The sequence below is a fragment of the Glycine max genome, chromosome 20 (genome assembly GCF_000004515.6).
Source record: "Glycine max cultivar Williams 82 chromosome 20, Glycine_max_v4.0, whole genome shotgun sequence".
NCBI classification, from domain to species: domain Eukaryota; kingdom Viridiplantae; phylum Streptophyta; class Magnoliopsida; order Fabales; family Fabaceae; genus Glycine; species Glycine max.
Genome location: NC_038256.2, coordinates 42621255 through 42639943, shown reverse-complemented (window position 1 = coordinate 42639943; position 18689 = coordinate 42621255). Strand labels below are relative to the sequence as shown.

Here is an 18689-nt window from a genome sequence, read left to right as displayed (position 1 = left end):
TAGATATGATATTCTCTATATAATATCAAGTCACTCTCTCAAGGTCAGAATTATTGTTTTTATAATCTTTATATGATCGAAAGTTTGACTGTAAAATACATCAGCCAAATTTCCTTCTATGAATATTTGTCCCATGCACATTGGCATTTAGCATTACAACTATGATAATCATATATGATTATCAAGTTGAGAGACAATGTTTTCATAATTAGCATCGAAAAAAGTAATTGTAGCAGTGACTTCTCATTTTTCTCTTTTGGAATTTAGTTTTCATAAGTATTAAAAGTTCAACATTTTCATAAACTAATTTTATAAACTGATTATTACATTTTAACAATAATAAAATTTAGTTTGTGGAATTTATTAAATAAATTTTGAAAACTAGAATATGAAATATATACGCATTACAAAATGTATGTTTTGGAAATTACCTTTTATAAGAAAGAAAATTGGACAAAAATTACTCGAATAAAGTACCCAAAAAAATATTATAGAAAGATTGAGGCGTTGTGGACATTATATGGGCCTTTGTTTTGAATTTACGCGAGTTAAGGGACATTGGTTTGTGCACTTAGAATAATTGTTGGGACATTCAGAAAAATAATGAAATTTTATTTTTGTGCCTTCTTAAAGCTGACATAGATGGATAATCCATAAGTGCCATGTGAATTAATTTTATAAAAAGTTATACATGTAAAGAAATTGATTATTAAATTAAAATTAATTATCACAAAATTTATTATCTAAATTTATATATATATCAAATATATATTAGAAATTTTATTGTTATATAATAATATTAATTATTTTATAACATAATTAATCTATTAACTCGGTTGGTTAGAATATTGTATGAATAACACGAAAGTCATAACTTTAATTCCTGCCTGACCATTAATTTCTAAAACATAATTTTGAAAAAAAAATAAAAAAAAGGGAGAAAACGAACCTCCAGAGTTCAGATAAATAAAAAGTACAGCGACCACAGTGGGAGTCGAACCCACGACCTTTTGATCCGAAGTCAAACGCGCTAATCCACTGCGCCATGCGGTCTTTACATGTTACGTTTTCTGTATATCATTATATTAAAATAAGTATTAATCTAACTTCTATATTTGTTTCATTTTTTTTGAGAATATATATATTTGTTTCACTAAGTTCACTAATAAGATTTTTTTTTCATACATATTTTTTTATATAAAAATGCCATCAAAAGAGGTTTATAAATACTTTATAATTAACTATTTTTTTCATATTATTTATTCTAAACTTTATGTCAGGATCTATCCATGAATTAATTGAGACTATTAATATACTTTTTAAAGAGAAAAAAAATTATGAGTTCCAAGGACGTATTTAGTCATGTATGTACATGTGATTTAACATTAGTGTTAGTTTGGTTAAACAAAAAAACGTGGAAACAAAAAGGAGAGAATGAAAAAATAATAAACTTTGTTATGTCCCTTGTTAGCACATGTTACACGGAATAATTAAAGATAAAAGAAAAAAAAAGAAGGAAATCCTAACATTTTCCCAACATTTTCATTGACATGTTGACAACAATTTGTGGGTGACTCTTTTGTTTGAAAATGTGAAAGTTTTGAGAGGAGTTGGTTCTATAATCCTAAAACTTTTATCAATAGACATTCAGATCGTGTTTAGTGGTGATTAGGTCTTAGACAAAATTTATATTTAAATTTTAATTTATTATCATTGTTTTTTTTTCTAAATTTAACAAAATTTAATAATTAAATTTTTTAAAATATTTTATTTTTAATATATAAACGACAAATTCAATCAACCTATTTTTTTACATGAGTAATGTTACATAAGATTTAAATAATTTTAGTTTTATTTTTTACAATAATTATAATTGCAAGTGCTTTTAATAATATTTTAGATACAATGTTTTAGAAAAAAATAATCTTTTGATATAATGTAATACTTTAATTAGAGTATAATTTTTTTAGTATCACTTTTGCAATATCTTTGTTTTTAAAATAAATAAAGAGTAATATACTATTTTTCAATTTTTAGAATTCAAATAAAAATTGATCACGATTTAATATTTGAAAATGTATTTAAATCGACTTCCAATTAAAGATGTACTTTTAAATACAAAATGATTGATATAAATAAAATTTTAGTTAAATTTATATAATCTTGACATCAACATTTACATCAAAATATTCTTTTTTCATATATATCAATTATAAATTTAAACTTTGTACTAATTTCAATAATTTCAATAATTCTTAGGAAGGAAAGAGTTAGGATCCAAATTAGATGTAAAATAATTCTCTTAAATTTTTTAAATAAATAATAAAATTACACTTTTTTTTATAATAATACTTACATCTATATTTAATATTTGTGATCTTATTAATAAAAATAAAAATATATAATATATCATACTATAACATAATTTATCATTTAATAATTCAAATTAATAAATAATATTTTATTTAAAAATATATAAAATTATTGAGGCCTTAAAAAAAGTTGAAGGTCTGAGGCCATTGTCTAGTGGCTTACACGACCTTGAATAAATTGGGACCGCAAACACATCATTAAGAACCATAATGGACATCAAGATGTACCTTTTAGTTGAATTTCTAGTTCTGTTTATTTGAACCTTTCAATAATAAACCTATGGTTGGTTGTAGAAGCGCAATGACTTTGATCAATTTAAAAATGAGAATAAGTTAACAATTTTTTATGCAAGTCCAGATGTGAAATAAAAAGTGCACGAAAATAAAAGGCTCCCTCTATACCCGAGGCATAACCTTATAATATGCAAGAAAGTTTCTCACGATTAATATTGTCTTTTTATTTAATACAAGCGACACAAAATTTGATTTGCCTAATCATGTTTGGTTAAGTATTATTGTGCGTGTTTTTGGAAATTCAAATATCTTATTTAGGAGACTTTTCCTTATCTTTTAGAAATATGCTTTATTTTAATTAAAAGTGATTTTTATGAAAAATATTATCATTTTATTTTTATTTTTATTACAATAAAAAACAATGAAGTTCAAACCTAAAATCTCATGCTAATTAAGCACCTAATCTCCCCATTATTCCATTAAGTCTTTGAAAAGATTTTGAAGTTTACCAACACTTCTAACTAATTAAGATACCATGAAATGCAACAAAAAAACTGACAACCTGTTGATAAAAAAATCATACAATGTGGCCTTTTTATCAATATGACAATATATGATTTTTATTTTTTTTTTGCTTTATAAAAACAAAGAACATATATCTTTTATTTGACCCTAAAGCTTTAGAGTTGAGAGTCGGTTCCTTTATTCTTGGATCAAAACTACTAATATATTTATAGAGCAAATATGAAAATCCAATTAAATTTTTTTGAAGGAATCCACTTAATCTTATAACTAGCCCATTTCTCGACACTTTTTCTTTTATTTCAATAACCTTAAGGATAATTAAATCCACAAATACCATCTCCATTACATTATTTCCCCAAATGTCACATTTTTTTTTTCACGTTGAGAAGTCGAGATTGGTAACCTGACTTCCCCTCGCACCCTCATTTTTTTCATTTGATTTAAATATTTATATAATTAAATTACTTATTTCATTCAGTTAATTTTTTCATTAAATGTATTAATTAAGTATAATTTTAAAAATCATAATTGTAATTAAAAATATTTATAATAATTAATTTAAATAAATATTACATATTAAATTTAACTAGCACATAATTAAAAAAATAATTAAATAATTTTCAATTATATAATTAAACCTGCAAAAGAATTAAAACGGAAAAAAATTAAGGTGAGAAGTCAAGGATAGCTCAAAATGAATAGTGAATGGTGGTAGATAGAAAAATAACGTGATAAAGGTGGCATTTTGGGTTTTTTTTGGGGGGTATATTTGAATAAAAAATCCATTTCTCTTATTTTATTTTGTCGCAGGAAGAGGGTATTTTTTCTTTTAGTTACACAATTGACAAAAAAAGAGTAGAAATAATTTTCTCTTCAACCATCACTTTTCCAATGTTATTTTCTAATTTATTCCATTTTTTTTTACATTTCCTGAACGTGTATGTTATATTTTATAAGGTAGACAGAAAAAAAAAGAGAAAAAACAAAACATAAAACAAAATAAAAAATAAAATCAAAATTTAAATATTCCTTTTGGTTAATTTCTTTCTTTCTTTTAAACAAAAAATTACAATATTATCCGCATTCTTTTTCCTTAATTATCATTAATAAACATACCATTACAAAAATGAGAATGTTAATGTGATTATGTAACATCAGCATTGGAGTCACGTGATAGAGATGAGGAGTCACATGTTGCTTTTTATGAAATTGCAATCCTTGATTCTCTCTTCTTATATCGCGGCTACGTCAATGTGCATGGCAGTAGGGGGAACGTGGCCTACATACACTGCAAGAAACTAGGGCCAGCAACCTCTGAACCAAGCAATCAGTTGTCACAGTGATTCAGTCAGTGTTTTTTATTTTTCAAATGTGAGTGGACTCTGTTCCAGATGACTTATAATGTGTTTAGTTGATTTTTACAAGTAAAAATTGTAACTTTTAATTTCCCGATTTTTAATGATTTTTCAAACCTGCTACTAAAAGATATTAAACAGAGAAAATTAATATAAAAAAAGGGCATGCTCTTAATAATCATAAAAAAAAACAGTTTTGTTTTCTCTAAAGATTTGTACAAAAGTAATTAGAAAAATAAGAGAAAGTGCTATTAAAATAAATTAAAAAAATATACTTACACTATCGCACATGTGATCTCAGTTTACATAGTTGCCCTCGACATTGAACGTGCGTTGGTTTGGTTGTACAAAAGATAAGGGAGGGAGGGTGGAAGAAGAGCATAGAATTGAGAGGATATCCGAACATGTATGTGATTTGGTAGAAGTGAAAGAGCAAAAAAGTGTGAAGAAAAAATAGCATTATTCATTTCTTCACTAAACCCAGCGGAGAGGTTCAAAAATGCTCTGTAACGTACGTGCTGACTCGTACTATGGCGTAGAGAAAGGATACATGATGCGTGTCTTTTTTTTTTTTAATGTTTTTTACTTTTTTATAATATAATAATATTTTAATCTAATATTAAATTTTCATTTCTTACTTATCATCTCATTTAAGTATTTTCATTCCATTCTTTTCTATTTTTCTTAAATCAAATAGCCTCATTTACACTCTATTTGTTAGCTATTTCTTTTTTTCTTTTCACAACCAAACACATCTTGAATACTGGCTCCTTCCTGCTCAACGATCTACGAAGTTGGCCGAATATTTGTTTGCAAAACTATAATGAAACATACCAAAAACAGAAAAACTGTTTTCAAAATATTAATAAAAATATGAAATAATGTCAAAATATAAACCTGAGAAGTTAAAATCATTGCCAACAATACAATTATTTTACAACCATATAATTAAGTCGTATATGATACGTACAAGTTTTATTGTTTAAAATATAAAAAGGCAAATAATTCAATTTCATATTGGTATAGTACAAGCTATATTGATAATTCAATTTCATATTGGTGGAGTACATTGTTTGTTTTCCAGAAAAAAATTTACAAGTCCTCTACTCTTTTTCTTCCCATGACTATAATTATTGGCAATTAGCTTGATATGATGCTCCTGCCTGAACACTACACTGCAATAATAACTCACAAACAAATGCTTCGAAGTTTGAGCCAGGAGGGGATGCAAGAGTAGAGTGATGGGGGTGATGTAAGTGGGTGAGGCACGAGTCAAATATTAGGTACGTAGTCTATTCCATGTAAATGCCTCCAGCAACCACGATTCCCGATTCTGGCCCCAACCCAACCCTCATCTCTCACTCCCTTATTCTAGATTTCATTGTTAAGAAATAAATTTATATTTCAAAAAAAAAATGTATGTTTGTTTTTTTATTTTTGATTTGAGAATCTTATAAATATTTTGTTAACTTTAAGATCTACTCTGAGTGATGATGAATCTTGATATTCATCTCACCTTTGTCTTCATATTGAGGAAAACGTTTTTTTTTTCCTTCCTGTTCAATCAAACTTGAGCAATTAGTATTTTCGGATAAAGTTACTTTGAAGTGAATCATCTGTACATAAAGCAAAAGGATCGATGTATGCATCATTAATTTTATTTAATTTTAGTTATTAAAATTTAAACATGAATAATTATTATTGTCGCTTATATATTTTGCAAGTGACATTTGTTCTGGAAGCTCAATTCAAATGGGAAGTCACCTCGGTCAAAACTAATGGTCTGCTTGCTAAAGTGTTGGTTGCAATCAATGTGACATTCATGTGCAAGTTTCTTATGATATGATCGGTTAAATCCAACCGTAAATAAAGCCTAAAATAAAATTTAAGATATTTTTGTTTATTTTAAATAAGAAAATTATATTTTGATTTTTTTTATTGTGATTTCTTTAAAATTAACAAAAAAATATTTTTCTGTTATTGAAATTTTAAAATTTAAATTATTTTATTATATCCTTGAGTCGACCGTCTCACGTAAACAATAGAACATCTATAAATACGAGACACCTATAAATTTATGCTACAATTCTTAGATAAATATTTATTATATATCCTCAATCCACACTGTTTTCCATACATCTCGGATCTCGATCAAGACTTTTTCCTTGGCCTACATCTTGTAATCAGTTAACACTGTCTTGACATACCCTGTGCTTCTTAATTCTTGATTATAGTTAAGCTTATTTTTTTTCTAATCTGAAAAAAAGAAAAGAAAACACACTTTGGTCAAGCAATCTAGAACTCGGTTAAGGTTTTTACTTAGAGAGTAATTAAGAGTCCTATCTCGAAAACTCAACTAATGTAATTTATATTTTAAGTAACTTTTTATTTTGTTTGTATTTTAATGTTTTATACAGTTAGTTATATTCGTTACAATATTAATTAATATTTTACTATACTTGGACGAAAAATGGTCTTTTTAAAGAACTTAATTTTTTTAAAGATAAGAACGTTTAGCTAAAGGAGTTGACATGAAACTTAGAAAAATAATTATGATTCTTATTAATTTTTTAAAAATTAATTTCAATGTTCAATGATTAATTTTATATTTAACAAAAGTGTTTATGTATTAAAAAATCATTGAATGAGTGTTTAATTAAATTGCTTACTTACACCGTTAATTATCCTCGAGTCAACCTGGCTTTTATGCCCTATCTAATTCAACTCAACATATACCATTGCTTCCTTCCCACCTTTCACACCAGTTTTTTTTACCAGAATGGCTGAGCACATGATACTTCTTCATAAGTGAACTAATATCAAAACACTTTTTGATCGTTCGATCTTGAAAACACCATGCCTCACCTATAGCCTATGCATGGTAGAAACCTGGAAAGCAAAGGCAAGAACATTTCCATTCAAGTCTCAGATCAGCAGTAATTCGAATTTAAGTTGTAATGATAGTAAAGTCGATTCTATATAGCTAGAAATAATCTCTCTCCTATTTCTTTCTCCAACAGTTGATATACCTTTTACGAAAAAAATGATATGCCAAATCATAATTGTATCAATTGGGGGAAAATGCTGGATCAATATATATACTAGAACAACCATTTTCATTTTATGAATTAGTATATTGAACTAGTTAATTACTTTACTAGTAAGTGTCAACGAGCTTGTATTCAATACTCATGAACGTAGGCTTCCAAAAAAAAAATACTCATGAACGTAAACTCAAAATCACTAATTAAATGAAAATAATTTTGTGTTAATTGATACATGTATTTAATAGTTATGATATTGATATTTGAATATTATATTAAATGTTGTATTAATTTGATTTGAACTGCATAAGATTATTATAAATATATGACAGTTGATCTATGCATTTAATATGTATGATCGGCTGATCTTGACAAAAATCAGTTAAGAAAATTGAAAAGATATAATCTTTAAAATGGAATAAAAGGAAATTGTTTTAGTAGCTCTCGAGTAAAAAGAATGTTTTTGTGTTTAAGATACCGGTTGAAGAAAATATATTGTTTAAATATTTATTCTATTAAAAGTTTTAAAAAATTATTCAATATTTTCTAAATGATTAAATCATATTTAATTCATATACTAAGACTAATGAATATAAAATCACGAAATTATTAACAGGATAGATAGTCTGGTCAAGTCGAGTTTAAATAGGATAGGTCAAATTAAAAAAGAATCATAATTTTTTTGATAGAAAAATCATAAATTGATGATCGTGGGCTATAAGCAATAAAGACAACCCAAGATAAAAATAAAAAATTATTTATGCACACCTAATATATGTCAATACTCAATTGACATCTGGTGAATATATATATAAAGTATTATAATTTCACATAAGGAAAAATAAAAAAATACTTATTAAATGTTTTAAAAAATATGAATGTCTACGTACCATTACTCTATAAAAATCCATGAGTTAAATCGTGGCATCTTTGTTTTACTCATGATTGCATGCAGCAGCAAAGTAAAATTAATTGAAGATAATAGGGAGAGGAAACCAGAAAGGAAGATTCTCAGTAGACGCGTGAAAAGGACGGTACAGTTTATTTTTTCTTCCAAAAAGGAGGTACAGTTTGGGTTGGGGTTTTATAAATGTTATTGCTATTTTATTCGAATATTCATTTTCTCTTTTGTATTTTTTTTATATTTTTATTTTTTGTCACATTATTTATTATATTTATGTTTAAACTCATTTTTTATCCTTAACTATCATGACGGTACAACTTAGTCTTTCTATATTTTCAATGAAGCAAAAAAATATTATATTGATGTAATAAATTTTTTAGTATATTTCACTAATAAATCCCTATAAATATAATTGTACCTTCATAATATTTTTTTTGCAATAGTCTTTTAGTTCTAGTACTATATCATTTTCAAATGAATTTACTTCTATATTATTTTTATTTAATTAAAATTTATAACAAATAAATATTTTTAATAGATAAATTATATTTTAGATTTACAATAAAAAATTTAATTTGTGATATGAATTAAGTTATTTTTAAGCTAAATTATAATTTTATATTCATCCTTAATTGTTGATATGTAATTTTGTTTCTTTTACTTTTTTAATTTCTGTTATTTTTATCCCTTTAATTTTGGTCACCTAAATTGGAAATAAAGGAGAAGAAGATTAATACAAAGTAAAAATATATATAACGTATTTTCTTTTCATTTAGGACATTTATGTAATTTTATAAACACATTTTTTTAATATCAACAAATCTTAATATAAGTGGTATTCAACTTGATTTTTTTATATAAGATCTCAAATTTAAATTATATGGATAAAACAAAAAATATAATTATGAAAAAAAATCTCATTAGAAATGACGAGTCAAATTCATAAATAAAAATTAATTATCTACAAAATCAATAAATAATACCAATAACATGATAAAAGAAATAGGCACATTTTTCCAGTAAATTTAAAAATCATCTCATACTTTTTATTCGTTTCTATTTCTTCCTCTTTCTTTTCTTTCAGTTTTTCCCCTCACATTTCCTTCCTCATCTAAACATACCATGCATAAAAGTAAAAGCTACAATCCAAGTGCAAGGTACGTATTTTGGAATTCTCCACTAATATAGTCTTTAACTCAATTATAAGTTCCTCTAAAAATAAAAAGCTCAATTATAAGTTGACTTCTTAAGAACATCTTTAATTATGATACTCATTAAAGTTTCTTAACATAGATTCCTGGTCTCACTCTAATTAACACATTGCTTCTTTATATGTATAATTTAAACAACTCTTCTCTTTAAGCGTATAGTTCTAAAAATTGTATCAAATAAACTCTATAAGCTATCCCACATTACCATATCTCACTGTTTTTTTTTTTATTTATTAAACCTTAGACCTATTTTTTCTCATTTTATCCAACAGTTTCTTATCTAAGATATTCTTAGAAAATGTCAACTCAAACTACTCTTGGTACCGTACGTCTATGCAATGATTTTATATCAAAAAAAGAAGTTAAAGCAACCCGGGATATACATGTTGTTACTTAGCTTCTTATATATATATATATATAGCATGAGGTCAAGTGCCCCTTGTATTTTCATACTTATTCTATACATGACACTTGACAAATAGCTAAGGATCAATAACTTGGTAATTTTTGGTTTAAAGAAAAGAAGACGTTACATCGAAAACAAATGGGAGCACGTTCACCTAACTGCTATGATTAAGATAAGTGTGTTGGCTTTAAGCTAAGTTATGCTACGCTCCACAAAGATGCTGCTGCTAAAAAGCAAGTAAAAGTAATGAAAAAGGTTAAGTCTCAAGTACTGTGCATCCCGTCACCCAAAGGCGTAGAAGTTCATCGTGGGATGCTCCGCCATTTGTCTCTCTCTCTCTCTCACACTGGCTAAAGCAATATTACTACATTACTGGCATACTGCTCAATCACTTTTTTCTTAAGGGAATTTAACAACAATTCTTTGTCTCTCTACGACATACAACATCAATTATATATATTGTAAAATAATAAGCAACAGAAGAATAAGCTACACCAATTCATGATACAACTTTTATATCTCCTAGGTATGGAAGAAGAAAAGGGTGCCTTAAGGGGTGCTTATAATTTATGCTTTCTTAACCAAGTACTTAAACCCTTACTATTTAAATCACCTCTTTTAATTTCCTTCTTTTACTCTCTCAGTCTCAGTCTCTCTCTCATGCTCTGAGCCGAGTCTAACTTTTAAGAGTTGCGGTAGACTCGGATCCTGTCCCCCCCTCCTCAAATAATAATAATAAGTTACTAAAAGAATCAACATCCAATTCGTCCTTCACAATTAATATAGACATGCTATTACTGTACACTTTTTTGTAATTGTTTATTTTTCTCACTCTTTTTACGTCAGATCACTCATCTCACGTTTCTTTTTCTCTTCCTATTCTTCCCCTTAGCTATAAGAACAGCTGTAAAAAAAAGTTACAAAAATGATTGTTCCGTTTCTAACAATATAAAATTCACTGGTTAATCCTTAAAATTAACGAGTATTAATTATATTAAAGAGTTGAGTTTATTATAGTTTTACTAATATTTTTTATTCTTAAGGATTGAGTTTGGGTATTTAGGTAAGTGTTTACTAAATTGATTTTAAAGTTAAATAATTAATTTATTTTGTAATTTTTTATTCTAAAAACAAATTAATAGTAAACTTTAATTAGTATATTTTTTTAAATATTAAAGGATAAATTGGATTTTGAAAACTCTTTAGGACTAAGATAAATCCCAAAACTTAAAAAGTGTTTATTAGTATACTTATAAATTACTCATCATTCTGACCTAGACAACATAATTCAAATTCTTCTACTTATAGAATATGAATCTGAACTATCCTCAGCATTTAGATCCATCTTTATTGGTTTAATATATTTTTTTTATCTAATAAAAACCTATCTAAAATTAATTTAATTCAAAAATAATTTTCGATAAAAAAACATTTTAGTTGATACAAGACTAAACATGCAGATATTTAATGTTAGTATTTCGACATAATTCAAGATGTACACTCAGTTGAAGTTTTCACATTTGTCAAATTCGTGGAAGATGAATTTGAGGGTTAAAAGGTAAATAAAATAAAATAAAATAAAAATCTCACTTCTTCTATGACAACCAAGTGAGACCCTTTTCTCATCTCATCCCGTGTCTTCTGTACACTTTCTTTTCTCTTTCACTGTCTTTGGGGTGAAGATGGGTGATCCTTATGGGCTACCGGAGGATCTCCGGCGGCTTATACCAGCCAGAAGTACCCATTTGAACCCTTCAGACACACACCTAATTGAACCACTTTGTGTTCACCATGGTCTCAGTAGTGCTGTTGCTGCTGCTACTGCTAGTGCTACTCCACCCATCACCTATGACGCCAACATGGTTGGGGACGTTTTCTTCCCTCGTGGTTTCACTCATCACTTTGCTCATCACCATGACTATTCTTCTTCCTCTGGCGTAAACCCCGTTGCTACTACTGCTACTGCTACTGCTACTACTACTGTCTCGGATCATGCATTCTGCAGCATGGAAAGTGCAGAGAAAGGGTGGTTTGGGTTTGATTCCGGGAACAACAGGTGGCCTAGACAGGAGACCCTTTCTCTTCTAGAGATCAGATCTCGTCTTGATTCCAAGTTCAGAGAGAACAATCAGAAAGCACCCTTGTGGAATGAGATTTCTAGGTATATATATTTACATGTATATATACGTATGTACACTCACATATAAACTTACAAAAAATGAAAAAAGAAAAAAAAACCACTGTACATGTTTTTGCCTTTTGTTTTTGTTTTGAGACTCAGAATGAAGAGTGAAGAAATAGATGGTTGTTCTTCCTGTCGTTTCTTTCTCTCTTGCTGGTTTAGCAATTTTTTGAGGGGCTAATTTCCTCTTTGCGTTTGAAAATGACAGACCATTACTCACAGATAACTGAGAGATCCATGTGGCTTATGTTATCTATTTCTAGTTTTGTCCAAGAAATCCCACTGACTGAATGTGTGTGTGTAGATGCACTTGTTTTTCTGCGAGGAAATAATTATGGGTGCAAGGATATTTTTTCAGCACCCTGAAAGCCTGTCTTTGTTTTTAGTACTATATTAAACCTACCTAACTGCTTTGCTCAGCTAGCTAGGGCTATACATTGGAGTTTATTTTGTTGATTCAAACTCGGATAATTGTATTCATGATGTTTCTGACAGTATTAATGAAGAGAGAATGTTTCCATTATTTTATTTTAATCCTTCATCACAGCATGGTTAATATACAAATATTCTTAAGGAAGATAGAATGATAAATATAATAATGCTTAATGGAAAAATCTTACATGGGTTTATAATTATACTAATATTAATTCCATGCATGCATGACTGAAAAAGAAAAGCTTATATGGTGTTATGAATTATAAATTCATTAGTACGATTTTTTAAGCAGATAATATTGTCTGTCCTATTTCTCTCACCCCTATTTTACATCTAAGAGAAACGGGTGGGAAAAATAAATGAGGAAATGTGATTTGTGATTAATGTGCTAATTAATCTCCACCTCCTTCATCTTTTATGTGCATAGTAATTAATTAATAGCTGTGTGATCCACGTGTTTAGGATAATGGCTGAGGAATTTGGGTACCAAAGAAGTGGAAAGAAATGCAAAGAGAAATTTGAGAATTTGTACAAGTATTACAAGAAGACAAAAGAAGGTAAAGCTAGTAGACAAGATGGGAAGCACTACAGGTTCTTCAGGCAGCTAGAAGCAATATGTGGAGATCAAGCAAATAACACTCATGCTCATGCCTCAACTTCAGATAAAACCCATCGTGCTGGTGGAAACACTGCTGCTACTATTCAAAAACAAACCTTCACAACCAACCAAGACCACAATAATGGTGATTCTAACAATAACCCCAAATGCTCAGAGAGCCTCAGCATCTCAAATTCATCTCAATTCGAGACATCCTCATCAGAGAACAACGATGAGGATCTTTCAGCTATTGCATTCATGATGAAGCAGTCAAGGGATGAGAAGCAGAAAGGGTTGGATCATACTCATAGGCCAAGTGATCATAGGAGGGTGAGAAAAAGCTGGAGAACAAAAGTGGAGGAGATAGTGGATTCCCACATGAGGAAGATCATACAGACTCAAGATGCTTGGATGGAGAGAATGTTGAGTGTTGTTGAGCAAAGAGAGCAAGAGATGGCATCTAGGGAGGAAGAAAGGAAGAGAAAAGAGTCAATGTGGTTTGACCAACAGGTGCATGAACTGTGGGCCAAAGAGAAAGCATGGGTTGAGGCAAGAGATGCTGCATTGATAGAGGTTGTGAGGAAACACATTGGGATAGGGATAGGACTTGAAGCATTGCCATTGGTCGAAGAAGAATCACCGAATAAGAATAAGAGCCAGGGAAGTATTGATGCCAATGAGTTTCCCTCTGAGGGTGTTGATCCTGGTAGAAGTAGTAGTAGTAGGTGGACAGAAATGGAGATTTCAAATTTGATGCAGCTAAGGACTAGTTTTGAGCAAAGATTCAGAGAAAATAATAATGGGTACATGGAGAATGGGGTTTGGGATGAAATAGCAGCAAAAATGGCTTGTTTGGGGTTTGATAGGAGTGCAAGTGAGTGCAAGCAAATATGGGAAGAGATCAGCATCTCTCTCAGAAGGACAGTGGATGAGTGTGATGATGGTGCAAAAAGAAGGCCTTGGTATTTGGGACTTAAGCTGACGGATGATGATCTTTGACACATTCTTGTTCTAACCGAAGGCATCGATCAGAGAGATTAAGTATATATGACACTTTGCTTTTGATGAGTTCTGAGCGTGGAAGGAAACTTGTGGGAGAAACAAGCTAGGGCCTGAGAGGGTTATTAACTAGGATGTAACAAGTTTGGATCATTAGCGAATCACAAGGTATTCTAGGCCACGTGTTTAACTATATATTTAATTAATATAACGTATGAGGACTCATTCTTGAGTGTAAGCATTGACTTTGTTGTTTATTATTAATTTTATCCATGCATGCATCAGATGCTAGAGTCATCAGTTATTAATTATGAACTTTTTAAAGAAGAGAAGAAACCAAAAAGAAAAACAAATAAATTTATTATTATATACTTATAAAGTGTAACAAAAAAAGTGCAATGTAACAAAAAAAATACAATTATTAAGTCAAGAGTAATTAAGTCTAATTAGTCTAAAAAATTATCTACCTTTTAGATCACCCCAATTTGAGAAGAGTCAAAATCGAGTGAGAGGACTTTATTCTGCTTCTTTCCTCTTCAAAATTTTGATCTAAATAAAGAGATTATAAAAACTTCTCCGCTCCCATCTCGTTTATTTCATTTCCTCCAATTAATTAAGTACTATATGCAAGGATTGCAAGCAGAGACAAATATATTTATTTGTTGTTTTCTCCATAAAAGAATTTTTTTATAAGCGTGACGACCTACTTTATGGCAAAATGCAGAAAGAATAATAAAGTTAACAAGAAATGCCACAGAATTGGGTTTTAACTAGCAAAGGTAGCTTGACTTCTGCCTATCTCTTCTAGCTGTAGTTCCTCCCCACGCTTCTTTCTTTCTTTTTTCGCTTTTCCCTTCTCGGCTGTTTGATAAACTCAATCACGTCTAGCTACTAGTTTTTTATGTAGATATATTGTGATGAAAAACTGTTGATTTCTTTTAAATGTAGCAAACTTCCCCGTAAAACATAAACTAATTAGTAATATGAGTTTAATGGTGATACGATGACAATTTAAAATAATTTTAAATTATTATTCAATCATATATTATTATTGTTGATATAATATTTTAAATAATTTTATTAAAATTAATATATTTATTATAAATAATAATTTATGATTAAATGATCATATAATTATATAATTTTTTCACTAATAATATTTTAGTTCTATCTGGTTTAGGCTTGTAGCAGGTGTTACTTAAAAATAACCTTTTACAATGAAAGGCTACTGATTAATTTAAAACTGTTCCTGTGTAACCACTTCCCCTCACCCCAGACAAGGTAAGAAAAAATATTCTTAGAAAGAATAATTACAAAAAAGTGGATAACTTAATATTACGTTGGTTGATGATTACATAAAAAAAAAAAAACTTAATAGTTGATGAGAAGAGGGGCACACGTGTATTATGTATTTGTACAAAAAAAATTAAAAAATAATAATAAGAGGTGGTAGAATCATTACCTTGAGACTTTTGAAACTCTTTTGATATATAATTAATACCGTGAGTTGATCTGTTTTTCGTTGCATTTTGATGTGACATATCATGTTTTATCAACACATTTTTTTTATATATTCATTATTATTAATTAAAATTTATTTAAAACTTCAAAATTACCAGTGAAACTCGTCAATAAGTAAGACTAGTCAAAATTTATAATTTTAAATAAATAAATAGAGCTGAAAATTAATAATTGATAGTTAATCGTTCCAATCACAGGTTGCCAACTTTATTTTGTTCTATCCGTCGAACATTATACTCCTGATTACGCAGGAGAGTTCATCTATAAATTAGGAAGCACATGCATGTGTGTGTCGTTCATAAATCTTGGGCGTGTAACTAGGAAACAACTTTGTATCCAAGATGCAAAAAATTGACACATGGTCTCGTGTCCTAGATGCAAAAATTGTCACCAATGATCTCTACAGCAATTAATCTTATGTACATGTAGGGTAAAATCATGGACCTCATGTTTTTGGATCATGATTCATGTCGTGAAATGCTGCAATCACCCAAAGCCCACACTTAAAAGAGAGAGAGAGAGAGATCTACTATTGCTCCAAGAAATTTGATACATTTTTTTAATTTATTGATTGATTCATGTTAAAAAAAAAAAATGGGTATATATAACTTGTACCAAATTAAGCAAACGGAGGAATAGCCATTTTTTTCTATAGGTATTTTTCTTTGAAAATAACTCTGTTCCAACAGAGATTTTAAACTTTTACCAGATATATTTTTTTTTATTCAACAGATCCAACCCAATAGTAGCAGATGAATAACGTATAGCAGCACAGACACACACATAAAATGATAGTGATTTTCAAATCCCCGAGAAACAAATCACTCTGGGACAAAATTTAGCTTAGTTTCCTGTGTGATTATTCTAAAAATAGTATCATTATGTTACTAAAACATTGTTATAATATAAACTGCCACATGATCATGAAGTTGGGAAAGAAGGTGGAGTTTTTGGTTTACAATAGTTTGAGCGAGGAAAGAGAGAAGGTGGCTGAAGCATATATAAGACCTCCAACATTAATAGCAAATCCAAAGCCTTATAAATTATAAACTTTATTAGTTAGTCCGTAATAATTCAGCCACAAGCTTATTAAATATTTTCCCCACGCGTAATATATTAAGTGTTCCAATGGAACAGATCACACACACACGGACAGCTCTTCAATTGAGAGTGATTGTTGATGGCTTTCACCGAATAGCTGTTGATATTGCTATGGATTGTTAGATTATTTGTTGACAGGCTTTATTATATTTTTAAATGAAATTTTTAAAAATCTTTTTTTTAAAATATAAATTCAAATTGTTTTTTTTTTATCTATTTTCACCGAAAGTGACAAAATGGATGGGCTTTATGCTGACTAAAAAAAAAAGAGTCTATTTGACCTAGCCCAATAGGCTGTACGAGTTAGGTTGTTCCCATGAAAAAAAATCCCAAAAACAGTAAGGCTTATTAGGCTTGGTATTATTTTTCTTATTTTCCTTCTAATATATATACATATGCGCGCATAAGGTGTGAGGTCCAAGCTCTCACAAAAGACTTAAGCCATAATACTACACCAACGACAATACCAGTTTATGTACCCAGTAGCAACAATATTTTATTGATAATTAATTTATATAAATTTATTTTTTTGATAATTAATTTTATTTCTAATAGTTTTATAAATTTTAAAATAAAGCAAAAATAGGAAAATATTTTAAAATTTAATAATTAGATTAAAAATATTTTCTTATTTTTAATAGATGTAAAACGGTATTACACTATGCGAAGTTTCAAAGAGGCAAAAGGGAATTAGGGAAAGAGCAACGATATATAGCAGCGACTCGCATCCATTTATTTGAGTTGGTGAGTTGTGTTTGGGCAAACTTGGTGACTTTAATTAAGTAGGGAGGTGGAATGATATCCAACCAATTAAGGAATAAAACCGTTTTAACAGATCAATTAAGACTCGCCGACAAATTTGGCATTCGGCAAGAAAGTATAACTTACTTAAAATAGGAGCAATTGGTGTTTAATTAAGCCCAGTATTTATATGTTTTGATCACTTGTACTCGGGTAATAACTGTTTTTTAGTGCAAAACAGTAGATAAATTTACAGGAAATCAATTCATTAGTTTATTGTTTATTTCAGCAAGTAACATTTCTCTTCTAAGTTTTATTGATTTATATTGCCTTTTTTTTTTTTTTTTTACATAAGGACGATAATGAATATCAAATTTAAGTTTTCATACAGCTACCTCAATCTCCCATCATCAGACCCGGCCATTCTATAGTGCATTATAATAATAATAATAATTAAATAACACATAAAATATTATCAAAGAAATATAATATTATAATTTTATAATATGAAGTTTTAATAAAACTACGATTAAGTATCAACTAAAAGTATAAAGTACACACTACAACTAAGATAAAAAAAAACGTAGATCAAATATATACTTAGGTCGATGTTTTAACAAGACATAATATTCAATAATAATAATAAGTTTACATTTAGAATAAAAAAAGAAATATTATATATTTTAGGGTTTTTTTTTCTTCTAAGAAAACAAAATGGCATTCTATTGAGCATGTTTCATTGGCCCGTTGTGAACTAAATTTTTTGCGGGTTTACCAATTTTTGACTAAATTTTTTCAGTTCTGTTACCTTTTTTTTAAAGTCAATTGTGGTTTATTTGAATTAGACACTTGGCCGGTTCATTATAGTTTTTCGATCTAACTAATTGGTTTGGCCTGATTTTTTGAACACTTTTTAGAATCAAAGAACTAGATTATTTTTGTCAAACATCAATGCATAATTTTCAATTTAATAACGTAAAATTGAGTCAAAATCCCAATTCAATAAATTCAAATAATTAAGACCTTGATTAGCGAGTAAGATTTAAAATTAGATTTATTAA

At 28.6% G+C, this 18689-nt stretch overlaps 1 protein-coding gene and 1 non-coding gene across 2 annotated transcripts; one reads left to right on the top strand and one right to left on the bottom strand.

The window, feature by feature from the left end:
* Window positions 1-979: 979 nt before the first annotated feature.
* TRNAR-UCG (transfer RNA arginine (anticodon UCG)) lies at window positions 980-1053 on the bottom strand. The gene has a single exon. It is a non-coding gene; the product is annotated as a tRNA-Arg (tRNA).
* Window positions 1054-11641: 10588 nt separating this feature from the next.
* LOC100787750 (trihelix transcription factor PTL) lies at window positions 11642-14503 on the top strand. The gene is made up of 2 exons (XM_003555413.5): window positions 11642-12212; window positions 13131-14503. The coding sequence occupies exons 1-2, from the start codon at window positions 11734-11736 to the stop codon at window positions 14263-14265; spliced, it is 1614 nt and encodes a 537-aa protein (XP_003555461.1). The 5' UTR covers window positions 11642-11733; the 3' UTR covers window positions 14266-14503.
* The last annotated feature ends 4186 nt before the right edge of the window (window positions 14504-18689 follow it).